This window comes from Nicrophorus vespilloides, unplaced genomic scaffold (genome assembly GCF_001412225.1).
Source record: "Nicrophorus vespilloides isolate i.1.1-1 unplaced genomic scaffold, Nicve_v1.0, whole genome shotgun sequence".
NCBI classification, from domain to species: domain Eukaryota; kingdom Metazoa; phylum Arthropoda; class Insecta; order Coleoptera; family Silphidae; genus Nicrophorus; species Nicrophorus vespilloides.
In genome coordinates this window covers 171,298-196,559 of record NW_017098252.1, presented here as the reverse complement: position 1 = coordinate 196,559, position 25,262 = coordinate 171,298, and the positions used below count along the sequence as shown (strand labels likewise).

The 25,262-nt window shown below is 28.6% G+C and overlaps 3 protein-coding genes across 6 annotated transcripts in view; 1 reads left to right on the top strand and 2 right to left on the bottom strand.

Moving 5' to 3' along the window:
* Positions 1 to 1,542, bottom strand: part of LOC108562009 (fibrillin-2-like) — a 34,564-nt gene extending 33,022 nt beyond the window's left edge. Inside the window, exons 1-2 of the mRNA XM_017920180.1 lie at positions 1,317 to 1,542; positions 1,118 to 1,168 (exon numbers count right to left, since the gene is read on the bottom strand). The gene's annotated coding sequence lies outside the window, so the exon portion shown is untranslated. The remainder of the gene's footprint in view (positions 1 to 1,117; positions 1,169 to 1,316) is intronic.
* A 16,130-nt stretch (positions 1,543 to 17,672) lies between these two features.
* LOC108562015 (snRNA-activating protein complex subunit 3) lies at positions 17,673 to 19,287 on the bottom strand. 3 transcript variants are annotated; one of them, XM_017920188.1, is made up of 6 exons: positions 19,209 to 19,287; positions 18,858 to 19,052; positions 18,596 to 18,776; positions 18,306 to 18,536; positions 18,102 to 18,248; positions 17,673 to 18,048 (listed from the first exon to the last, which is right to left on the bottom strand). In XM_017920188.1, exons 2-6 carry the CDS (start codon positions 19,034 to 19,036, stop codon positions 17,683 to 17,685), a joined length of 1,104 nt encoding a protein of 367 aa, XP_017775677.1. In that variant the 5' UTR covers positions 19,037 to 19,052; positions 19,209 to 19,287; the 3' UTR covers positions 17,673 to 17,682. The 3 variants fall into 3 exon arrangements, with proteins under 3 accessions (XP_017775677.1, XP_017775675.1, XP_017775674.1); XM_017920186.1 differs by having other exon boundaries at positions 19,157 to 19,235; XM_017920185.1 differs by lacking the exon at positions 19,209 to 19,287 and adding an exon at positions 19,107 to 19,197.
* On the top strand, positions 19,268 to 23,911 carry LOC108562014 (importin-11). Of its 2 annotated transcripts, none has more exons than XR_001891040.1 (12): positions 19,268 to 19,356; positions 19,413 to 19,558; positions 19,612 to 19,712; positions 19,769 to 20,022; positions 20,393 to 20,659; positions 20,724 to 21,187; positions 21,333 to 21,515; positions 21,573 to 21,905; positions 21,962 to 22,319; positions 22,379 to 22,616; positions 22,886 to 23,053; positions 23,109 to 23,163. XR_001891040.1 is itself a non-coding variant. In XM_017920184.1 (12 exons), the coding sequence occupies exons 2-12, from the start codon at positions 19,421 to 19,423 to the stop codon at positions 23,769 to 23,771; spliced, it is 2,940 nt and encodes a 979-aa protein (XP_017775673.1). In that variant the 5' UTR covers positions 19,268 to 19,356; positions 19,413 to 19,420; the 3' UTR covers positions 23,772 to 23,911. The 2 variants fall into 2 exon arrangements, 1 of the variants encoding a protein (XP_017775673.1); XM_017920184.1 differs by lacking the exon at positions 22,886 to 23,053 and adding an exon at positions 23,667 to 23,911 and having other exon boundaries at positions 23,109 to 23,607.
* Positions 23,912 to 25,262: the final 1,351 nt, after the last annotated feature.

The following is a 25,262-nucleotide window of genomic DNA, read 5'->3' as shown; positions in this document are numbered from 1 at the left end:
TAATTAATTATATCATTGTTTAAATTTTTACTACAAAGTATTTATATATTTTATTTTTCATTAAAATCTTCACCAAATCTCCTACATTTATATAATAAATCATTAAAAAATTAATTATAATAATCTTATAACAAAAATGAGTAACATAAAAGTCCATCAAAGATATTTACGTTAATTAGTAAATATAAAATTGAACCAATTATATAATTAAATTATATATTTATTAATTGAGAGATTAATCAACAAATAATTAGTAAAAAGTTCAATATTACACACATTATATAATTATATAATCAAGAGTTTTTGGGAATATATCGATATAACTCTTAAAATTGGTTGGAAACAAGCGATAAACTCAAAATTAAAATTTTGCAAACTTTTACATACGCATAATATTTTTATTTTTCGATGGATTTTATCAAAATTTTTAAATGCTATCAGATGTTTATTAACAAAGTTCAAGTTTCGTTAAACACCAAAAAACGCGAATCTGAATCCACGCTCTTAATTATTAAATTAATGAAGATGAAGTAATTAAAACGATCGCTTGAAGAGAAATGAATGTGAAACGAAGATAGAGATAGATGAAGAAAGAAAAAACGGAAGTTGATAACAACTGCGAAATATCCGGAAATTATGATTATCTTCACACGAGTCTTCACACGTTCCATAAATATTTTGTTGTAGTATTACATTATTACTCAGTGAATATCATAGAACATCCATAGGTCAAATTCGCTAATTACACAAACAGATCAATTAAAATTTTAAATCGTAGATGAATGAAAAGGAAATAAAATAAAACCGTTGGTTTTATCAATAATTAAAAATTATTTTAATAAATTTGAATAAAATTTTATTTCAAATGTATCACATCTGTTATAATAAATTGCAGAAGATAGAAAAAGAAAACAAATTTAAACCGTTTGTTTTAATATTTTAAGAAATGCTACAAAATTTGGATTCATTTCAATGAAATTACAAAAATATAAAGAAAAATCAAATGTATGTTGTTTTCTTCATAAATATGATTTATTTTAGGTAACAAATGAAGAAAATATGTTTGTTTTAATTAAAATATTAATTTGTTAATTATTTTATATATTTTTGTGTTTACCTTATTCAAGTAGTCCCAATGCTCGGATGTTTTCGCGAGGTATAAAAGTCACTAGAACAAAATAAAATAATAGAAGAACTGAAGGATCACCACATAGTGTCAAGCTATCATCAGTCGCGTGTGTAGTATATATATGTGCGTGTGCGTGTGTATGAGTTCGATGTTTACTAGAACAACGCCGAGATACGACTGAACTTACGCTCTTTGGTACAGAGGCTGCCTCCAGTTAACAAGTGTATGTATGTGGTCGAGTGTGTGTGTATGTGTGTGCATTTAGAACTGCTTTGAGACAACGAAGAAAAGAAGAAGAAGAGGATGAAAAAAAAGAGAAGAAATTTGATAAATGCCCTGTGACATAAGCCCAGTTGGAAAATGGGCGGTGGGATTGTGTAGATTTCGGAAATACCAGCCCGGATGATGATCATACAATTAAGATTAGGTCTGCTACTTGAAGCGTCTGTGCAAAACAGAGTGGTGAATAGAGTACGAATAGACTGAAAAAAAAGAAAACTTAATAAATAAACGCGAAGAAGAAGCACCACTTGAAGGAGAAAAGAATCGTGAAGAAATAAGGCCAAACACTCGTAATTTCGTCCGTTTATCCCATAAAACATAACAATTTAGGTTGTAAAATTAAGATGATGTTGAAGGAGAAAAAATAGTGCACTTAACATTCCTTCAAACTAAATGACTAATAAAGCTAGCAGACCGATTTCATTGACTTATCAGTGTTGGTTTTTACTCTTATTTTGTTAATTATATTTTTCGTTTTCGTGTCCAATCTGAAAACGCTTTTCGGTAGTTTTTGGTAGATTTACATAATCAAATAATCTAGAAATTGAATTTAGGAGAAGCTTCAATTAATGCAAATAGTTTAATGAAAATTTATTTAATTTTTACATTTTTATATACCAAATTATTCATAAATGAATTTGTGATATTCGCAAACAAAATGAACTAATACAAATTCTATTAAAAAGTATTAAAAATAATAATTATATTTATTGTAACAGTATTTTTTTTATTTATTTACAAATTTTCATTATAAATTTAACAAATAAATACTAGGAAAGTTTGAAATAAAAATATAAAGATTTCTGTTTTTAGGAGAAAAAAAGATTAAAAAACGCATCAATATATATATATTTTAGAATAAACTAAGTTACAAAATAATTGTAGCTAAAACTAATAACAAACTAAGCACATAAACATTAATATTTGTAAATAACATTATTGAGTACAAACTTGTAAGGTAATTAGGAAATTTAGAGTAAATTTAATGAGAGTAATATGTTTATAGAAAAATATAAAAGTCATTCATAAATCATTCAATATGGTTTATTCATCGTATGTTATTAAATTAAACTCACTAGGCAATACATTCCAAATAGTTTATGCAAATCCCAGAAAAACTGCTACAAGTATTAATAATACAGGTATCCCCCGACATACGAACTCCCGGACATAAGAACAAAATTCTAAAAGGAGACAAGGTTACAAGGAGATAATCAGAAAGAAAACTATCACAACAAAAATTGATAATTTCTTTAATAAAATATAATATTTTTGAAAGATGTACTATCTGTTGTATTGCATTTGTTTCTTTGATGTTTTTTATTAAATAATTGTATTCGTAAAAGTATTTTGTTTATTTTAATCTATTTTTTCAAATGTATGCAGTCAGTAATACGGAATTTAACATATATAAAAGTAAAAACAATGATAAAGTGGTGAAAGATCAGTATATTTTGATTTTTTTTATTCCCCCGTCTTACGAACAAATTCGACTTACAAACAACCCTTTGGAACAGAACTAGTTTGTAAGTCGGGGGACTAATTAAATCTGCAATAAATATGAAAATGATGTCTAACAAGATAAAAATAATATAAACATTATAATTTTCTAGCGGAATGACCAAAATTGTTCTAATTTTTGTATTATTATTTTAATTTAAAATCTTCATTTTTATTGTAAATCTTATACAATAAAAAGAAACATCATCATTTTAAATAAAAGATTAATTTAATACATGATACAGTTATTAATAATAAATAAGTTAAATGTAATTAATAAATTACTACATTCTTTGAATGGTATAAGCGATATTTCAAACTTATGAATACTTATAAAGAGTTAATCAGATTTGCTTAATTAAAATTGCTATTCATATTGAAATCGACTTGAAATCTCTTTGAAAATTCTTTTTTATTTTTTTTATTTTCAAATAAGGCGTACAAGGTGTTCCAGATAAGTCAGACATCCTGCTTACGGTGAATTCCGAAGTAAATATTAAAAAAATATATATTAGCACCGGAAATGCTTGTTTGCATTAACATTTTTCAGCTTCATTTAATTTTATTTCATATTCTGAATTGTCTACAAAAAAAAATGTTGAAAATATTAGTAAAGTCACAATACAAATAATAATTTTAATATATTTATTAATTTATACAAATACATTTTATTTGACTGATACAATACGTCAATTGCTTGAACAGCTTGAAATAACTATATTTTTCATCAACTTGAAATAATTTTAATTGCTTGTGATTCTAGTAATTATAACAAAAAAGATGTATTTAATTTTTGTATACAATGATTTCATTCATTGAACGAAAACTTCTCTTAGACGAAGAATTCACTTTTATGGTCAAATTTTGTAGAAAAATTAATTTTCCTATCATATTTACACATAAAGTAATAACATCGTATCTACAGCTACATATGCTAAGTTTACATCATTAGAATAAATTTAATTAAAATAAATATAGTACAAAATTCATTTATTTTGATGGACATGACATAAAAAGTATATATTTATAAATTTTAGAATTATTTGAGAACTAATGAGTTCGTATAGGAAACAAAGCAAAGTAAGTTTATAGAAATGTACAATTTTAATTAATGTACGTCCAAAACTTTAAGGGAGCCCCGGGCGAGAATAAATTTCGTTTTGTTCGGGCACAAACTAAAACACCCCAATTAAAAATTATAATAATTTATTCAATTTCCAACTTCATTTTTTACTTTTCATAATACCGAATGTTGTAACTAATCAGTACGTAAATGATACCAATATTTTAACAATTCATAGTGCAAAATTAATGAAATAAAGCCTCAGTTTATTACTATAAAATGTATACACAAAACATTGAAAGTTTTTGTTTTATATTATGAATTTTTACAACATTTCAATTGAATTTAATGAAGTATTTCAATATAAAATTTGGTTGCTTTATTTTATAAATATATTCTATATAACAAGTTCAGTTTCACAAATATGTTATACATTTTTTAAGTTACAAGTTAGAAATAATTATTTAACAACTAATATAGTGTTTAATTTATGTTTTCGTTTTTTTTTTAATTGATAATCACTGCTCACTAATGTAGCATATACAAAAGTATATGGCTTTATATGACTTTGATCGAACTACAAGTGTTCGCATGAGCGTACAATGATGTAAGGCGACTATGAAGTGACTTCTATTTAAGATATAGATATTATTTATTTTTTTATAAAGTTCGATCTTGTAAAAAATAAGTACAGCAATTGATAGTATAGTGCAGTTTCAATCAGTGCGGATTTACTATAGTACGGTTTGAAATATTCAAGGTAAACTAAATTTAAATTGAGCAAAATAAAGTTTCGTATATATAATACACACAAAATGTATACATAAATTTATCGTTTTAAAGACTTCGATTAGTCTGGTTAATATTGTCTGTAAATCCTGTGATATGATTGGACTTTAATAGAATTGATAAGGAAAAAGGTACGTTTGTTTGAAAATTGAGTACGTTCATGCGAAAGAAAAGTTTTTCTTAAATAAGCAGTACAAATTCTTTCTTATAAAAAATGATTGTAGGAATTCATTTTCTTCATAATTTTGATGATAGAACTGATTTATTTTTAATGTTTCTTTGTTCTATAAAAAAGATTGATGCTTTTCAGTTATTTACAGTGATTGTCATCTATTTATAGCCGAGGCCCTACAAGACAGTTTTTTTCTAATATAAAATTACATATATATGTTCAATAAAGGGTGAATAAGGTTTGAGTGTTCATAATGTGGGGAAAAGGTTGGTAAAGATTAATATTTAAAAAAAAACCTCTTCGACAATGATATAATTCCATGCAATTTGATTGGTTGATTCAAGTATATTTTCATGTTTGCGTCATCACTAGATCATGAGGTGAAATAAGAATCACGTCATCTGCAAATTGTCATCTGACTATTTAATGATGTTATTTTTTTTGTTTATTTAGCAGCTTCAATTTATTATTATTAAAATTAATTACATTTTCATATTTTAACTAAAATTAGATTACTTTGTATGGAAAATTTCTCAGAAAATTTGTAAAATAATGGAAAATAAATGGATATGCAATAATGAAATTCCGAGACGCGTAATTATTTCATATGCTTTAAAAGCGTAATATTTCATGCAACGCAGCAGCATTTGTGCGAAAGCATCAATTTGTTAAGCCAATTCATGGGACGTAATTCAGTTCCCTTTGCATCAGACCGATATTAGTAACGCGAATTAAGTACGACTTTTGTGCAAAAATAAACAAAAAAATAAAATGATGCAGACAAAGGATTGACAAATTGCGGTCCGCCAACTGCGTAACTCTGCGATCGTCGCTGTAACAGTTTTGAATTCACCGGGAGACATGTGTCACCACAAATTCAGATCCGATTCGAAAAATTCGCGCCACAATTCTTTTTTTTTTGCTCCCGTTTCCTCTTGTGGTGGACACGAGTTCACCTTTTCTATTTCGCCTAGAAAAGATAAGCTTCGCAATAGCGCAACTAATATTACGGTTGATCCGAGTGTGGAAATCGATTCGAGCTTCCCGCAAAAATCATATTTTACCATAAATGTATATGCCAACGTTGATACTATGAAAAAAAGCAACAACAACAACATCGATTGCAAAATCCACGATAAACCTATGATTGGATTTCATTATTACAATGGACTGTAACATTCGATAACCTCTGTACGATTTACCTTCACATTTTCCACCGACTAAGATGGGACGCATGAATATTCATTAATAACAGCGTTACATGTTTCCACCCCATTCAAAAGCCTTTACCGTTTTAGGTAAGTGAATGAGTTTGAATGATCTTTGGATATGGAAGAATTCACGAGCAGGTAGATAGCGGTACGGCTCATCTTCGTCTGCTCAAAGGGATCCGGTACATCTCAATTCATCCCCAAACAGATAAAACGACAGCATGATAAATATCGATCAAGATATAAAAGCACTGATAAAAGAATTGAGTTATATAAATTAAGACATTTTTTGTAGATTAAATATAGATTAATACTCGATGAAATCATATAAAATATATAAAATAATCAAATTTTATTTTTATATCAACTTTACTTATTTAAAAATAATTAATCCCAGTAAATATTTTTTACAAAAAAATATGTAAATAAAAACATTGACATTTCTATGTATTACTCGCGCGGTGTATTTTATACACCACATGTATTATTGCTAGACGGAGTGCAAAAATGATTGTATTACAACAAGAAAAACGTTTTCATGTTAACTAATGCTTTTTTTATAGAAATTTATTGTAGCTCATGCAAACACGAAATATTTCAGAACCTGTGCTATCGTTTGTCCATAGTTAAAAAAAACGATATGCAGTTAAAATCCCTGCTATAGAATTTTGTACACAATATGATTAAATAATCTAAAAAATGGGGTAATACCAGTAAAATACAGCTTACTGTATTTTTCGGACTGTAAGACACACCGGACGATTAGATACACCTCAAATTTAGAGACGACTTATTGAAAAAAAAAAAGTTACCTTCGGACGCACCCAAATTTGAGTCCATTTTTCTATGTAAAATGGCCCGAAAAATACTAATATATGAAACAAAATATTTAATGATTTTTTAATTGGCATATCTGAAGTATTTTATTTGTGATTTTACTCGTAATTATATTATATGTGTAAGATTTATATAATACCTTTATAATATTCAAATTAGTTAAATAATATTAATTGCTTTGGTGTTTTGATTTTATGATACAACTATCTAAATACTAGCCTACATGTAATGTATTTAATATACATTAACCATTTGTGGTAATTCTGTACAATATGGTAGTTTTCATTTTGCTCATCATATAGACATGTGTTGATTTGGTTTTGTTGGCTCTAATACGTTATTTCCTGAGATACTTTTTTACATGGTTTAAGTAAGTTTGTAGGTTTTACAATGATTAAAAAATGACATAAGTGTTGTGTCATCTACCTTTCAACAAATTATTATCTTGTTGAAACATATTAACAAAAACAGCCCAAAAATTCAAATACAAATGGGTTAAACGAAACTATTTTTCCAATGTAAATTAATGTAAAATACGATAATCGTTTCATGCCAAAGAAAATTCTCAAGAAAAATTATGTATAACGTTAAGGAGCGTGTATCATCTTCATCGTTTCTTCTATCGTGGAATGATTTAACCTAGAATGAGAATTCAATTTGCAAAAACTTAAAGCAATTAAAGAATTACTAAAATTTCTTACATATTAAGAGCATGTTTATCTGTATTTCAAAATATATTTTTTCAGGTTTCTATATTTATTTTTAAAAAGCTGATGTATCTCGAATAGTCCGGATTCACTATAGTCCCACAAAACAAACTAAAGTTTAATTGTGCAAAATAAAAATTAATTAAAATTTTCGTGTAGTTTTGTATACTTAAATTTTCAACAGCTCGATTAGTCCGATTTTAAACAATACATGATATTCGCGGAACCGAATATCCGGATTATACCATCAAAGTTTTGTAACGCAATTTATTTTCTTATTATAATCGTAGAAAATAGTCAATATTATTAAATAAAATTTCAATTGTGTCTAAGTTATTTTTATTATGTTTTAATGTATCAACATTTATGGTCATTAGGCTTAATCTAATAGATATAAGTATAGTAAATAGTCAACGGCTTGTACCTTTATTAATTAAATAAATAATTACATCCAGACTTTAAGAGTTATATTTTAATACATTAATATATATAAAGATTCTTCATTGTAAGAAATGTATCAATATTTCTTTAAAAATCGCACACATCTTCCAGCATTCCATGTTGATTGCTGTTTTCTATGCAAATTACTTGCATCTTAATCTATTCCGTACAAGTCAATTAATAGTTCGTTGATCACTATCAACGCTATAACTAAAGCACTAGCAGCGAAATCCAAAGAATTCCGTCATCATCAGTAAACTGTTTTGAAACATATGTTGTTATCCTCTGATTATTATTATCTACCACTATTTGCATAATGAATTCCAAATGCATTCTTCACATTTGTTCAGATTTTTATCCTACTACTTGTCAAGTATATCATAAACAATCCATATCAATTTCTTAGCTATTTCTCTTGCAAAATAATGAAACCTTTATATATAATAATTTTATTCCATTTTATTTTTATCGCCGAGATCGTAATCCGTTTATTTAACTTCCTTAACCAATCTTCAATTAATTAATTAACTAATTTAATTAATTAAGTAATTATTATGATATTTATTACATTAGCGTATTGTAATGATCAAATTATAGGAAATTAATAAAAAAAACTTGAATTCAGCAAAATAACAATATATTTCAATATTACACAATATTGTTTTTATATATATAAATGGATGATTATCAAGTATCTTTTTGTGCAGTTTATAATCTCTATTAGTCCGGTTTTAAAATATCTGATATATTGGCAAAACTGATTATCAGGACTATGCGAGGTATAAAATTGCAATAGTCGCAATTTAACGAAAATAACCAATTTAATATTAATTACTGTTGTTTCTGTTATTAATGGTCGTTGCACAATAATTAAGGAAATCATATAACATTTGCATTAACTGTAAAAACAATTGTTGGTTTAATGTAGTATTATTTTCTTTTTTCATAATTAAATTATTTTCTAAATTAATAATTATGAATGTGTAATGTATCTTAAAACAAATAAATTATAAATTAAAGCTTGTATTAGGCGTATTAATTAGTTAATTAATAGAAGCAATTATGTTTATATGTATACATGTGCTCTAGGATAGAGGGGTGTATCTAATCTATGTCGGGAAATATGTTTTAATTATCAACCGGAAGAAAGTCGGAATCCATTAGAGTAATTAAATGGTCTTCAGATGCATAAATCACTTTTTTTTTATTATTGTGTTTATGTACGGTCGCCGGTGTGGGGAAAACCAACAAGTGCAACAGTGTGAAGTGTCCCCCCGAAGTTACATTATCTCCACTAACTTTACTATCTCATACAACACAACTTTATAGTTTCAGTTTGTTTACTCTCCAAAGTGCTGTAAACTCGCAACGAGCATCAAGCGAGACGCTTCTTTTTATTCTTATTAAAGAGTATGTGCGTAAGTGACAACGTTAGTCCATAAATCAACCGATAATGCGGACATGCGTTTGCAATTGGTAATCTTTTTCATACGATTATTATCAGCGTGGAACTTCGTAAATATAAAATAATTCTATTTAGAATATTTCAAATTGGCACATCGACGATCATTTATGTAGCCAACTTATAAATTACATTTTCTTATGTAAACTGTACATTTTCTGCGTAATCAAAGTATGTTAAAGGGATAAATAATATGTATATATGGGAAATGTATATAAAATGTAAAATGTTCTTAAAATAAGATTATTTAAATTAACTTTTTGAAGCACATAAAAATTAAGATTATCAGTATATAACATTCCAAAAGGCTATACGTGAAAGTATTGTTAACTTTTTTTCTTTTAACTTTATTGTTAGAAGGTGGAACTGTAGTTGTCTAATTATACAGGAAAGACAGTTAACTGAAATAAAGTAGAAAAAATATTGCCTAATTGTTTATAAATTATATCAGAATTGACTAAACATGCATCCAAAAAATTCACGCGACGATCAAATTTATTATTTTAGTTCTATACTATTTTTTCTTTGAACAGTTGAACATTGATCTGAATCATGAAAATTGGAAAACGCGTTCTCTTCTTCTCTATTTTCAGTCCAATTTGTTACATTGATTCCTGCATTGCTTACAAATCGTGTCCATTCGAAAAAATAGTTATTTCGATCAAAATTACTTTCGAACAAATTATTTTGGAAAATTTTTCTGACCATTCTTTTCTTGTTTTCTTTACTATACTACTGGTATTAAATTCTCTTGTTTATAAATACTAGGTAAGATATAAAGATTTAAAAAACAAATTAAATTCTAAAACTTTTAATAATTTTATTATTTTTTATTAACATTATGTAAATAGAAAGAAATTTCCCTTTTGTTTCCCATTTCATGTTTATTTACCGTTGTTCGATGTTTCAGTAACGTGATTTTAATATTAACGACGTTTTTGTCTATTTTTGAAAATGCAGAAAAGTTTTTGCCTTCACTGCAGTCCCACCATGCAGAAATTGTCAAAATAATAGGTGGGATTTTAGTAATCCCAATGCTTCAAAGAGTTAAAAAATAATAAAACTAAAAATAGATTTAATTATTGTCATTAATCAATAAAATAAATATAATAAACATAATGTATACAAAAAATGCCAATGGGCATTAATTGGATGATGAACTCTTATAAATATTTACAATAAAAATATATTGGTTCTTTTCACTTTCTGTCCATTCTTATATAAATAAAGTTTATCACTGGGTTAAACGTAGTCACATAAGCATATATATAAACATAGATGTAATTTTAGTGTCTTTGTATGTTTCAAGTAGACCACGTTATATCGAACGAGCTTTAATCGAGGAATCGCTAAACCAAGTCTTACTGTATGTGCATTTCGGTATTTTTAGAGACACGATTTTCTTACATACAACGCAAAGTGTGCATACGAATGTACACACGTTGGACCTTGGAATCATATTTCAATTTTATTTAAGTCAAAACACATTATAGATAATGCTTGAAAATAATTAGAACTGAATTGAAATACATAGTAAGCGTTCTCAAATTACAAGTGTTGTAAGTAGTATAAATATTTTTACTTCTGTCAAAAGATTGTAACTAAACATTATTGTAAATTTTAAAATATTGTACATTGCATTAAGTGACCTGTTTACCAGCGTTTTCCATTATTGTGTCGCACATCAAACAATATTATATTTGCTTGTAATTGCAAAAAAATTGAAGCTTTGTCATTACAACCCATAGGCTAAGACCGTTTTTGTGATAATTATAAACAATAGTTGATAACACTAACCAAAATGTATATCTAATGTCACGTATAATCATTTTTATATTAAGATAATCATATTTTTATAATTACTTATGTGAAAAGTTTTATTAGTTAATAATAATCTATTACCTTTTACCTTTACATTCTATTATATATTATTATATGTGGTATATTCACATTGCCATTTAGACTCTTGCAACAGATTCTAGCAACAAATAAAATATCAAAAATAAATCATCGTTGTGTAATTAATTTAAGTTTAAATATATTATGTTTTTTTTATCATCCAAACATGGAATTAAAGCTATTAACAAATTCTCATCTATGAAGATAAAATAAGAGCATAACGTTCACATTATGACTAAATTATGTAAAAGTAAAACCATATTAAGTCATGATACGAAAACAAAAGGAGTTCTTTCGGCACTTCGTGCCATGATTACAGGTCCACTTGTAATCTGTGGCCGGGCAGCAATATATAATCTTTTTCGCCGTAGACTCTTTCGAAAGATGTAGCGATGAAATGGAAGGGGATAACACGAAATGAAGAGAAGAACAAAAAAAAAGTAAACATCGAAAACAGCATCATCGCGTTTACACGAATCGTGGGCGTAAGTATGAGACCTTAAAGAGTTTAGATACATATCATCATTGCACACGTAATTCTGATAATCAGATTACATATGTTTCTCGTGCGTTTTTCAGTACGTCTTTGTATCCTCTACACTCATTCAATTGTTTCTGTGTTTCTTTACATTTTATTTTTTTTTAATATTTTGTATACTACATTAAGTTCGATCAAAATACGTACAATTAAATACTATTAAATATAGTTTTTTTTTTTCAAAAAATAATTTTTCAATCAAAATAAACGTTTGTATGAATAATCATAAAAATCGCACAATAAATAAATGGATAATTTTAATTCCAATTGTTAAAAAAAATCGCTACTAAGAACAATTGAATATACGACTTTTTACCTATTTAATCATATTCAATTAAAATTCACTTAACAATATTCTTTTATTCATTACTTTTTCATTTTAAAAATTAAACAAATAAAAGAAGAATTCTTGTTTCACTTGTAAATAGAATACATAGACATAAATATACGTTCAATTTCGATATTAAAAACTTACTATTAGGAATATTCCTTGCAATTTTCAGTTATTGTGTCTTTTCATAATAACATATTTGATATGCCGCGAAATTTTGTAATTACATTATTTTCCAGGATCGAAGCAATATAAGTGTACCGGTGGCAGTCGAAATGCCGACAACCGAAATCCCGTCAATCAAAAACCCGACGTTCGAAATCCCGACTATCGAAAATGTGTACAATGGGCTTTCGATATAGACCCTAAGTGTACATATCAAATCATGATTTAGGTGTGTCACGGAAGTTTGATTCAAGTCTGAAGTGTGGTTTGCATTGGTTTTTCTGCGAATATAATTATTCGCGATAAAAATAATAATTACAAAATTTTATATATTGTGAATTACATTACATTTCAAAACTTTGTAATTATCATCATAAACATATTGAAAAAAGAAAATTTAAATCAAAATTATGAATAATTTGAACATTTATATTTCTTGTGCCATTAATTTTGTAACAGTCCTTTACATAACGTTTCGTCGTCTATTGAAAACAGTTATAATTAAAGGGTTAAATTACATATCGAATTTATAAAAATGAAGATTTTTTTGAGATCAAAATGAATTTTAGGACATTTTTATTCATTTCAAATAAATGCATTTGCACTATTTTCGAAGCTGTTTCTTTTTTGCTCGGATTTAAACTTGGAAATGACAGTTTCAGAAAAATATGCGCCACCGCACAATTCCGAAGATTAACGACAATGAGATAATGCGCGATATTAAGCAATTGAATTTGCGTTACGCGGAGGCATCTTCACGCACGCAGCACCTTGACGCTGCCGACAGGCGCCCAAGAGGAATTCTAAATGGAAATTATATAATGATTGTCAACATGCATCCTCGGCTAATTGGCGTTATGGCTTTAATACACTTTATTCTTGTTCTTTGCAATTAGCATAACGCGTAGAACACTTAAGACGGAGCTTGTTCGGATTACAAAATGAATCCGCGAAATGCATCCTGCATCGAGATATAACGCGGAGAGTTACTTAATGGACGGTTACATCATCGCCTGCGACGGTCGCGATGCAAGTGGTTGCCTTAAAATTCACTTACATTGATGATTTATTTTCTGTGCTCATTTTCTTTCGCATTTATATTGCGTTGATGTACTGCACAGCCGTCTTTGAATTGTAAGTATAGCTCATTGGAAAGATTCACAACTTCACTTACAAATATTGTATATTATTTGTAAAACCACAAATATTAAGTTATAATTATCTTATAAATTAGTTAATAAGTGAAATTTACTTTTTTTATTTACCTACAATTTTATATTACATTTTTTTATTTTATACTGAAATTATTTGCAAGCTTATGTAATCCTGACCTAATTAATACAATATTTACATAACCTAGTCTATATAGTTAATTAACATTGTTTATAGAAGACAACCAAAAAAAAACCTTCAGCCAAAATATTTCAATTTTAATCACATGAAATATTTTAATAATTCTTTCCAATCCAACTTAAATAATAGTTAATTAGTGTTAATTATAATTATTGATTTATATACTACATAGTTCGAACATTATTTATAATTAATATGAATATTTTTAATTATAATAATGTGAATTGTTACATATGTAAAGTAACTGATTCCCTTTTTCATTAAATATATTTAATTAGTAATAATAAACATAATTTATTACATATATATTTACAATAATTAAATTTTAATCATAAAATTGATGTTTTTAGATTCCAAAATGCTTAAAACTAATTTAACTCATTAATTATTCTATAAATTAAGCACTGATTAATATATAATTTGTTAATGGAATCACGTAATATTTAATATTAATTAATTAATCAATGTAAATATTTGTATACATAGTATTTCATTCTCACAAAATGCGCTATCTCACGATACTTAGTGATTCACGCTTAAGTCTCCTTATTAGTGCATGGGAGTCACACAATAATGCTAAGTAATCGGCGATTTATTAAACATCATCTCTTGTAAAGCACAGTGTTGCAACATAATATTTAAATAGCATTTTCTAATTATGTATTTAAAAAAATAAAACTCTCATTCTGTCACTCACTTTTGAAGTAGATCGTAACTTTATGAACGACCTATTTTTAAAATATAAGAAGATTTTAAAGGGAAATCCAAAATTCAAGTGTCCCACATATAACCTATTCCAATTCCTGATGTCTAGGGTTTGTCGGTTTTTAAAACCGTTTTTTTGGGGAAATTTATGTAATTCGAAAACCGGGTTTTACCATCTAAAATACCGGTTTTGTATAGACATAAAATATAAAAATGAATGAATTATTTTAATTATTTAATTAAAAATATAAAAATGTTAACACATTTGACAAAAATTGTAACTGAATTTAGTACTAAGATTTTAGTCTAGTAAGGTTTTTAGTTATTTTGTAAAATCCACAGAAAGTTTCGACAAAGACTTTCTTTCACTACCTTTAAAAAGTGAGATCGTTAAGTTTTATTACCAAGATTGTAACCAAATTATTAAATAGAAAATGACTACAATGATGAAAAAAGCTGCGAAGATGGAAAAACGAATCATAGCTTGCTTTTAAAAAATCAATTGATAAATATCTTCAAGAATCTGAAGATATGACTTTTTTCTGCCCCAACCTACTAAAAAAGGAACTTTTAGTATTATAGTACAAAGAGAAGATCGAATGATTTAGTTCATTATTTAATAATCTAAACACGATTAAACCCAGCTTGGTGACAAGTGAGAGTTTTTTCTATTTTTGGAAATTTTGTATGCACAATAAATCCGTGTGAGCAATAGAAACTTGTAAAATAGTTGTAAAAGTCTGTATGATTTATGATATTTGTATTATTGCATTGAGTTTTCTATTTTGTAATTTTCTGTTTCAATAAATATTATTTTATTATTATTAAGTTGTAAAAATCCTTTTTTATATTTTTTTTTTGTGAAAATTCGAAAACCGGTTTTGTAGAAATCTTGAGATTAGAAAACCGATTTTTTAAGAAGTCTGAGATATCCATAGACCAGTGATTCTCAACCTTTTTTCTTGTCGCGGATAATTTTACAAGTTGTTTACTTACCTATAATACACTGTACATTATATTGTTTACTATATACATTTCTAAAATTTAACACTTTAAGAATTTACGGCACAGTGGTTGAGAATCACTGCCATAGACAATAAGGTACTATATATAATGTATGTATGTAACTCGACAATAGATGTAATTCAGAAGTAAAAATCGAAGATATTAAGGCTCATCATTAATTTCAACATGGAATTCCACAAACGAAGAAATTCATTTGTTTATCGTTACCAAGCTACAGTGCACAGGCGGTCTCCTTAATCAAGGGGGCCTCAAATCTTAAAATGCGCCCACGACAACCTTAATTCGGTCATTCAGAAATTTGATAATTTCGTCAAAATTTAATTGCACCTGTGGCCTCTCAAGTGCTTAATCCGCTACTGCCAAGATAGTAAAAGAAGTGATCAGAAAAGCCAGCACATCCAACCATCAGCGACTAGACGTCCACCCTAAGCAACTGATTCAATGGGTCTCCGTTAATTTATAGTTCTATAATATTACGTTTATATTTTATTAAATAAAAAAAACTTTTTTTAAATTGCTTGTAATCTAATTTTATATATTTATTAATACTTTTTTTTATATATATATATAACTATATATTAAGCATATTTCTCTCTTCTTCTACTTCCTACAATAATGAGCTTTTATCCGGAAATTCCTCTACAATTAGCTGGGCCCTGTTACATATCGGTAGTATCTCCAACATTAACAAATTGGTGATTATCTCATAATGTGTACATGGAATCATTATATATGCAAACATTGTATTAATATGTACAGCCTTTTGCCTATAGTAATCATGCATTATATCACTTTTTATTCTTCTTTTCTCAGTAACCCTGGCTAGATTCGTGTTACCTCTGTGTTGTAAAACTCTCTAACACTATTATTGAGGTACAAAACCTGAGACTAGATAATGTTTTCGAAAATGAATTAAATAAGTCTCTGACATAGTAAGCGCTTTTGAAATTATAATTCAAAGGTGTATTATAATTTATATGTTTTGAATGTATGTTTTAAATAGTTTATGTGGTCACTGTATTATGAATCATAAAGACATCGTTATCATTTTTTTTAGCTGCTGCTATCTATATATTTAGACCTGTAGACAATACTTCTAAATCTAATTATGTTTACATGACCAAACATATATATTCCATGTAATTTGAAGATATATCTTTCTTCTGCTATTATTTATTTTTCAATAAATTCAAATATAAAGGTGGTTTACAGAATTACTTTCCAAGTAACTTCACAAGTATCATACAGTTTGGCAAATTATTTACTTACGCAAATTATCTTTGTCATTAAAATAATTGTTACAAAAAAATTTAGTTACATAACAAGTTTTGTACAATATACAACTGTATTTACAATAGATTCACTAGAATTAGTTCAACCTTACATGTAAATTTAAAAAATTATTTAATAAATCTTAATTTTCATATTAAAATTATTTACATTTTCAACTACCGCCATCCGTGTAGCTTTGTTATTTGCTTTGCTTTCATTTTATTCCTATTATTTCCTTCTATTCTCATCTTTATATTTTTATGTTCCGCTTCCAAATACATTTAACAATGCTAGTACATAAATTATTTTTGACATGTATATATATACTATTCTATGCAAGCAAATATATTACTTTGTTTTCAATTTGAATAGATTAATTATACAAATAATTTATTTCAATGAGTAAATATTTAATAAAAATATTTTTTATCTAACAAATAAAATCAAATACTTCTGTTATTTTGAACCCCAACGCAAGTTTCATATATCTTACATAAAACATGAAATTTGTATTCAAAAATTGATCATTTTGATGTATTATTATTAGAACAAAACTGTCATTCCATGACCTGAAACTTTATGTTGTTTTTCACCAACTACATTAATTATATTTTTATATAAAAGTTATTTTTAAGCATTCAATATTTTAAGCACACTTTGTTATTTTACTTTACAATAATCGAATTATAAAGTGTTGAATATTATGTAATTTAATGTTTTGTAATATATGCAATGCGGAGCATAGATCATGTAAACGTTTATAATCCAATAAATATTAAGTATTAAATTGATTTATTTATTCAGTCTGTAAAAGCATGTTCGTACAATAGCGATTGATTATAATACGGGTATAACTTGAATTTACCAATCTTTTCACCATTTAAATAATTATAGGACATAAGACAATTTTTGCAGAACAAGTTATATTTGTGCGGAAGCCTATCACAATTGGTAACAACGAATTTTGCAGCAATCTTCTGACAAATGAAACACAACTTTGTGTACTTCTTGTTTTCCGATAAAATATATGGAAAAACGCTCGAAGAAAGCGGATCCTTTCCGTTGATAAGCCGCGCATCGGAAAACACGAAAACGTGTTCGCAATTTCCCTGATGCTGAAATAGGTACGGCGCACCCAAAATAATCTTCAGATCTTTAATAATTGTCTGAAATACAAAAAATAAAAAAATGAAACGTTTTAATTTATTTATAAACGTACCTCTTCCAAAACGGCAGTCGTAAATTGAACCATATTACATTTACTTGCCCAATCGCGGATTATTTCTGAGTAATCGATGGCGTTCGAATGATCAGTGATATTGTAAAAGCAATTTTCGATAAACAGAAAACCCGATGGATATTCTTCCTAAAATAAACAAAAAAATATGTAATACTGAAATTAAAATGAAATTACTTTGTATACTTTAACGTTGCCTGGAATGGTTTCATCTGGATGTTGAATTTCCTTGCAAAAACCAACATCGCTATTGCAAAGCATTTTATTCTTTAAATCAAGTAGACTGTGACAGGAAAGTATTGCAATTTCATATTGACAAGCTTTGACGTTCTTGATTTTCAGAGATTTATAAACTTTCACTGTTAATAACACCTCTTCATAAGGTTTTAAATCTAAAGTTTCGTTGTGCATTAGCTCCTAAAAATAAATTATTAATTCAATTATTATTCTATCTAATACTAAATCAATATTTTTACCTTTTCGTAATAGGGAAAAGGTTGTAAATCAACAGTTTTATTTTCAAATTTCTGCTTGCTCTTGAGGATTTGCAAATCGGTGTAATCACTGTTGTAAGACATGGGAAATGTTGCTGCCATATTCATGTTTACCTTATTACTTTCTACAGGTATTTCATTATCTATCGTCAATGTTTCAGGGCTGAAAATTTTATTACCTTAATTTTATTGATTTAGTGATATTTTTTTTCATTTTTTTGGATAGTACAAATAAATACATTACTTGCAGATTTGAATTAGTCTGGCTGTGGAAGGGCCTTTGATGTCCTGATACTCCTCGAATTCCTTTAAATCGTTTACAACCAAATCCGAGAATTCTTTAAAATGTTCCTGGATATTTAATGGTTCCGTAATCGTAAACAGTTTAGGGTTGTAAACATATTTCGTTTTGCTTTTACTCATGATTACTATTTACTTGCTGCAAATTCGTATATATTTAAATGCGTCCTGGGTAGGAGATGTCAGTGCATACAGAGTTTCGGAACGGAGCGTTTCCAAGTGACCAAGCAGATAATAACTTACTTTGTGTGCAACTCCGACTCGATATCTCACAAAGTTGATAAATTTTACCTACCAAACGGACGATCGTAGAATGCTGCTTGGTTTTCCGTCGTCGTCCACAACATAACCTCAGTTTTGTTTGTCAAGTGAACCAAACCCACATGTCAATATTATTTAATTTTTTTAATAGACTTTCCTCTTAGTTTTCGTGGAAACGCTTGGTAAGTCCTACATTGAAACTCTTTAAGCATCAAGCACAAATCTCCTCTTATTTTAGAGACTGCTATGGACCCAGTTTCCACACAATCAATGGTACTGGAAGTCCTCCAAAGGGCTTCCAGCCAAAATGCAGATATACTGAAACCTGCAGAAGCCAAACTTAGAGAATGGGAAATCCAACCTGGATTTTATTCAATGCTTTATGTAAGTTAACCCTACAACCTCAAAAACAGGATAATTTATCGTGGAATTTACAGAATATATTATCGAACCACTCAATTGACTTGAATGTCCGATGGATAGCTGTATTGTACCTCAAAATTGGAGTGGATAGGTACTGGAGGAAAAGTGCACCTAAGTAAGTGATTCAATATGTTGTGAAGTTTTTGGTTTTTAACTTATATAACTTTTCAGTGCCATAAGTGAAGATGAGAAGAGGACAATACGGCAAGCATTGGGTTCTAATTACCAAGAGCCTGTCAATCAGATTGCTATACAATTGGCTGTGCTTGTTTCTAAAGTTGCTAGAATGGACTGCCCCCGTGATTGGCCTGAGCTCTTTCCTATGCTCCTTCAGGCTGTTGAAAGTTCCGACCCTATTGTTCAACATAGATCTTTACTCACATTGCATCATGTTGTTAAGGCTATTTCTTCAAAAAGGCTACCAGGTTAGAAAACTTAAATTTGCCAATATATTTTAATAGTTGATTATTTAATTAAAAGTTAAACAAACAGTTGCTATTATTTGTATATAATAATAATAATTGAAAAAGTAGCAAATTAAAACTTAATCATTTATTTGATCACATATTGTAGGAGTGCATAGATATTGATTTTGTTTAAGATACATTAATGTTACAGATTACTTATATAATACTCAGTAACTTTCATTATCTTATAGATAATTTCATTATCTAATAGATATTTAGTATGGAATCAATAGCATGTAATTATTTATGTAGTTGCATAATTGTTTAATTTAAATATCGTTATAATTGATTATGAATTATTAAACCATTTTTTTATAATATATTTTAGGTGATCGAAGATTGTTTCAAGAATTTACCTCGAATATTTACTCTTTTATTTTGAACTTATGGAATAACTTCACCGAGTGCTTTATCAATAGCGTTATGCAAAACGCGTCCGTGGATACAATTAATTCTAATCTAGAAAAGGCGTTACTAACATTGAGGATATTAAGGAAGTTAACCGTCCATGGATTCTACAAACCACACTTAAACCAGAATTGTATGTCTTTCATGAAAGTTGTTTTCGATAGGGCGCGCGCTTGTCTCATGTGCAGTAAGTATAGCAAATATTCCAAAATCGTTTCCGTAATACTTACTTAATGTCCTGTATTTTTTAGGAAAGCAGTTATCATCGAAAGCAGCTTATTTAGTTGAGACATGCGAAAAGTTAATTATCCACCTCACTAAAATACTTCTTTCTGTGCTGGACGTGCATCCGCTCAGTTTTGTAGAATTTATTCAACCCACGTTAGACTTTACCTTCTCTTACATCTTCACATCCGAAGGAACCGAGTTCATATTCGAACGACTTACTATTCAATGTTTCAATTTGATCAAAGGGATCTTGCTGTGTCCGCAATACAGACCAGCTAAAATTCTAGAGATGACGAAGGAACAGGATACTTTGAAAGCGTACCAAATCAAGAGTGACTTCTTCCAACCCAACACGCTGACTGTAATGTGCAAAAAGCTGGTTTCCCATTACTTTATTTTAACTCAGGAGGATTTGGAACTTTGGGACGCGGATCCTGAGACCTTTGCCAACGACGAAGGAGGGGAATGCTGGAAATATAGTTTAAGAGTAAGTTAATCTATTCAATTATTAAATATTTTGCATGCTTCAATTAAAAAAAGATGTAATACTTTTTCCGCATGAAATTAATGAAAAGTATTTGCAGAAAATCTAATTATATTAATATATATATATATATTTTTTTTTATTGCAGCCGAGTATGGAAACCGTTTTTGTGACCTTATTCCACGAATTTCGAGACACACTGGCTCCTGTCTTACTGGAAATGATACGTGAAACACATGTAATTGTTTCACCTGAGGATTTGCAGGGAATCCTGAGGAAGGATGCTGTGTATAATGCCGTCGGTTTGGCTGCCTTTGATATGTATGATGAGGTATGTTACTAGTCACTTCAACCTATCACAATGAACTGTAACGAAATTTGATTTTAGGTTGATTTTGATCAATGGTTTACAAACACGTTAACGCAAGAATTAAAAATTAAACACAATAACTATAGGGTAATTAGGAGGAGAGTATCTTGGCTGATTGGTAGCTGGACAGGCATTAAATTATCACCAGAACTGCGCCCGGCCTTGTATTCTTGCGTGGCCAACTTGTTGAACCCTGAAGAGGATATGGCCGTACGGTTGACAGCGTCAACGGCTTTAAGACATGCAATTGATGACTTCGAATTTAATTCGGATCAATTTAAACCTTATTTGGACTCACTTTTTAATTTACTGTTCACGTTGCTGCACGAGGCTCAAGAAGGCGAAACTAAGGTATTATTTACAATTGTATTATTGTAACATGATTTTATTTACTATCGAAATTTTAGATGCACGTACTGAATGTAATGACGTTACTTGTTGAACGTGTCGGTCAAACTGTTTCTCCGCACACTGATGGTCTCATCCATTATTTACCATTGCTGTGGCGCGAATCTGAGGAACACAATATGCTCAGGTGCGCAATTGTAGCTACGCTAGTGCAATTAGTCAAAGCACTGGGTAAGGTCAGCGCCGAATTAAACCCTTTCCTTTTGCCCGTTATCCAATTGGGAACGGATACCACCCAAAGTGCCATAGTATACCTACTCGAAGACTGCTTGGAATTGTGGTTAACCGTGTTAGAAAATTCCACCACGATGACCAATGAATTAGTGCAGCTGTTTAACAATATGCCGACTTTAATAGGTAAGGTCTACTTGCTCATTGCTTAAAACATTCTAACGATTTTTTTTTCTATTGTCTAGAATATAATTCGGAAAATCTCAGATGGTGTTTGTTGGTCACTCTTGCCCATGTTCTCTTATCCCCTGATGTTGTTATGGAAACACAGGGCAGACAAATAGTTACTGTATGTAATTCAATCCTTAGCGATATGAGAACGGAGGGTATCGTTATGGTGGTAGGACTTATGGAAACCTTTATAAGGGCATCTCCAATGAAAGGATGCGAGACGGTCAAATTAATTTTGCCTAAGATTTTCGAGTAAGTTAACTATTAGAAGTTTTCAACCATTTTATCATAAAACCATCTCAAATGTTGGAAAAAATCTATTGATGTTTTCAAATAACTTATTACACAGAGCGCATCTACAATGTGCACATTAAATGTGGTTAAAAATATATTTTTCGAAATGATATAGTTTTCACAGATTTGACCATTTGGAAATATGGGCAAAGTTTGTGTACACATTTTAAATCCACCCTGTGTATCGGAGTATCGAATGTAAGCTTTAAATAGATTTTATTCCTAAGGTACTCTACAACCAGTAACGGGCTTACGATATACGGAACATAACTTGGTTGTATCACGAGGACCGATTGAAAAATTTATAAATTACGTTTGAGTCGGTAATAGAAATTTAAGATTATACTTTTGATTGCATTTAAATAACGATCTGTAAGTGCGAAGCCCGTATATAGGTAGATTTGAACTTCGCAAAGCCGACGCCGCTATTAATATATTGCTTTGTTTTAGAAACATCTATCAAACTGACGAACTGCCGACAGTGCTCTCAATGTATTTGTGTGTAGTAAGTAGGGTTTTACTGGCCACCCACGAAGTCTTCACACAAACCTTAAGGGATTTGGCGCATCGGAACTACGACAACGAGGAGAACATTCTGAGTAAGATACTCGATGTGTGGGTGAAGAAGATGCCGAACGTCTCGCAGATAGAGCACAGGAAACTCCTAGGTTTAGCCTTAACGAATTTGCTGACTACTCAAAGTCAATCGGTTTTGAGACGGTTTCGCGGTATCATGGTGAACATACTGGAGGCTCTCAATGATGTAATGAAGACTGATGAAAGTAGCATTAATATGGACTCTTTGGTGCTGTCCGAAGGTCAGAGTCCCAGCCACTTCCACGAAGATTCTGATAGTTACTATGATACCGAGCACGACCAAAGAAAGAAGCAGCTCATTGTGGTGGATCCCGTTCACACTATAGTTCTTAAGGACTACCTACAATCACAAGTAAGTTTATCTTTAATCCCGTACATAAAACTCATCCCATTAAACTTTTTTTTTTTTAGATTTATATCCTTAGAAATCAATTGGGTCAAGCACACTATGAGCAACTACTGCAGCAAATTGATGCCGATACTGTAACGCAGTTGCGAGAGTACATTGTATTATAAGGAAGTGTACATTTCTATTGCATAAAGAACTTTCCAATTTTTATTTTATTTTTTACTATGCAATTATCTGAAATAGTAAATAGTTAATTAGGAAACTGTTATCCTAAAGAAATATCTTTTTTATATATAATTTAACTGTTTTCATATTTATATATTGTACCTACTGTAATTATATACATTGTAAGAAATATATAATTTTAAGTATTCTGTTTTAAATAAAATTTATCGAGAGTTTGCAAATTTATTACTTATGTATAATGTAATTTCGCCCGGAAAACAGGTTCCGAATCTTTTATGTAAATCGAAATTGTGGGATTTCGAATCATTTACTGTTATAAATAAATTTGTTTTAAAATTACTACGAAAGTTGAAACTATTCAATTCACAAAAATAATAATAATATGTAAATTGTAACTGAATAGTTTTATTCATACTTTCAACTACTATTGGAACCTGCTTTCTAAATACGTCTAATACAATATTATATTATTTTAAAACAGTCTATTCTCTTCGTTATTATTTGTTAAATATTATTTGATGATTTACCACAAGGAAAATAATAAATCTTTTATATAATTCGAAATCAGTTTCTTATTTATTAATTCTTATTTATTTTATATTGATTAACGTATATAATGGATTTTTCATCGAAATACAATAATAATTCAGTTGGTAATTTAAATGTTTTGTAAAGAATGTTATTTTTACAATAAAAAGAAAAATCTAAACTTTTAAATGTTTAATTATAATTAAATTTAATGAATATTTTTGAATAATATCACCATAATAAAAATAAAAAAATGTAAACAAAATATATTAATTTTTTATACGAAATTTGGTTCATTCTAATATAATAATGACAGTTTTAAATCAATTTTACTGTTTATTATAAATAAAATGAGAGGAAAATTTAATTTATCAAAATTGAAAATCTTCATATGGATTAATAAAGTGATGATACTGTGATAGTTAGAAATATAATTTGAAACGTATATTTTACCTTCATAACGCTAATTACGAAATATTAGTTCAAAACTCACTATATTTAGAGCACCATATTCTAGTTTAATTATCAAAAAGTTATAGGTCACACATAATTTTAATGGACTATATAAGAGAGTCATTTTTTTACAATTTATTTTGCTCGTTAAGCGAAATGCTCGTTATGTGAGATGCTCGTTAAGTGAGGTTCCACTGTACAGGTATCCCCTGTACGAACTCTTGGACTTACGAACAAAATTCTAAAAACTCTAACTTGTTACAAGGAGATATATAGTGATAAAAAATTAACTGTCCAAATAAAAATTGATAATTTCTTTAATAAAATATAATGTTTTTGGAAGATGTACTATCTGTTTTATTGCATTTATATCTTTTGTCGTTTTTTATTAAATAATTGTGATGTCTACATTGAATTTGTAAGTAAGTATTTTGTTTATTTTAATCTATTTTTAAAAATGTATTCAGTCAGTAATAAGGAATTTAACATAA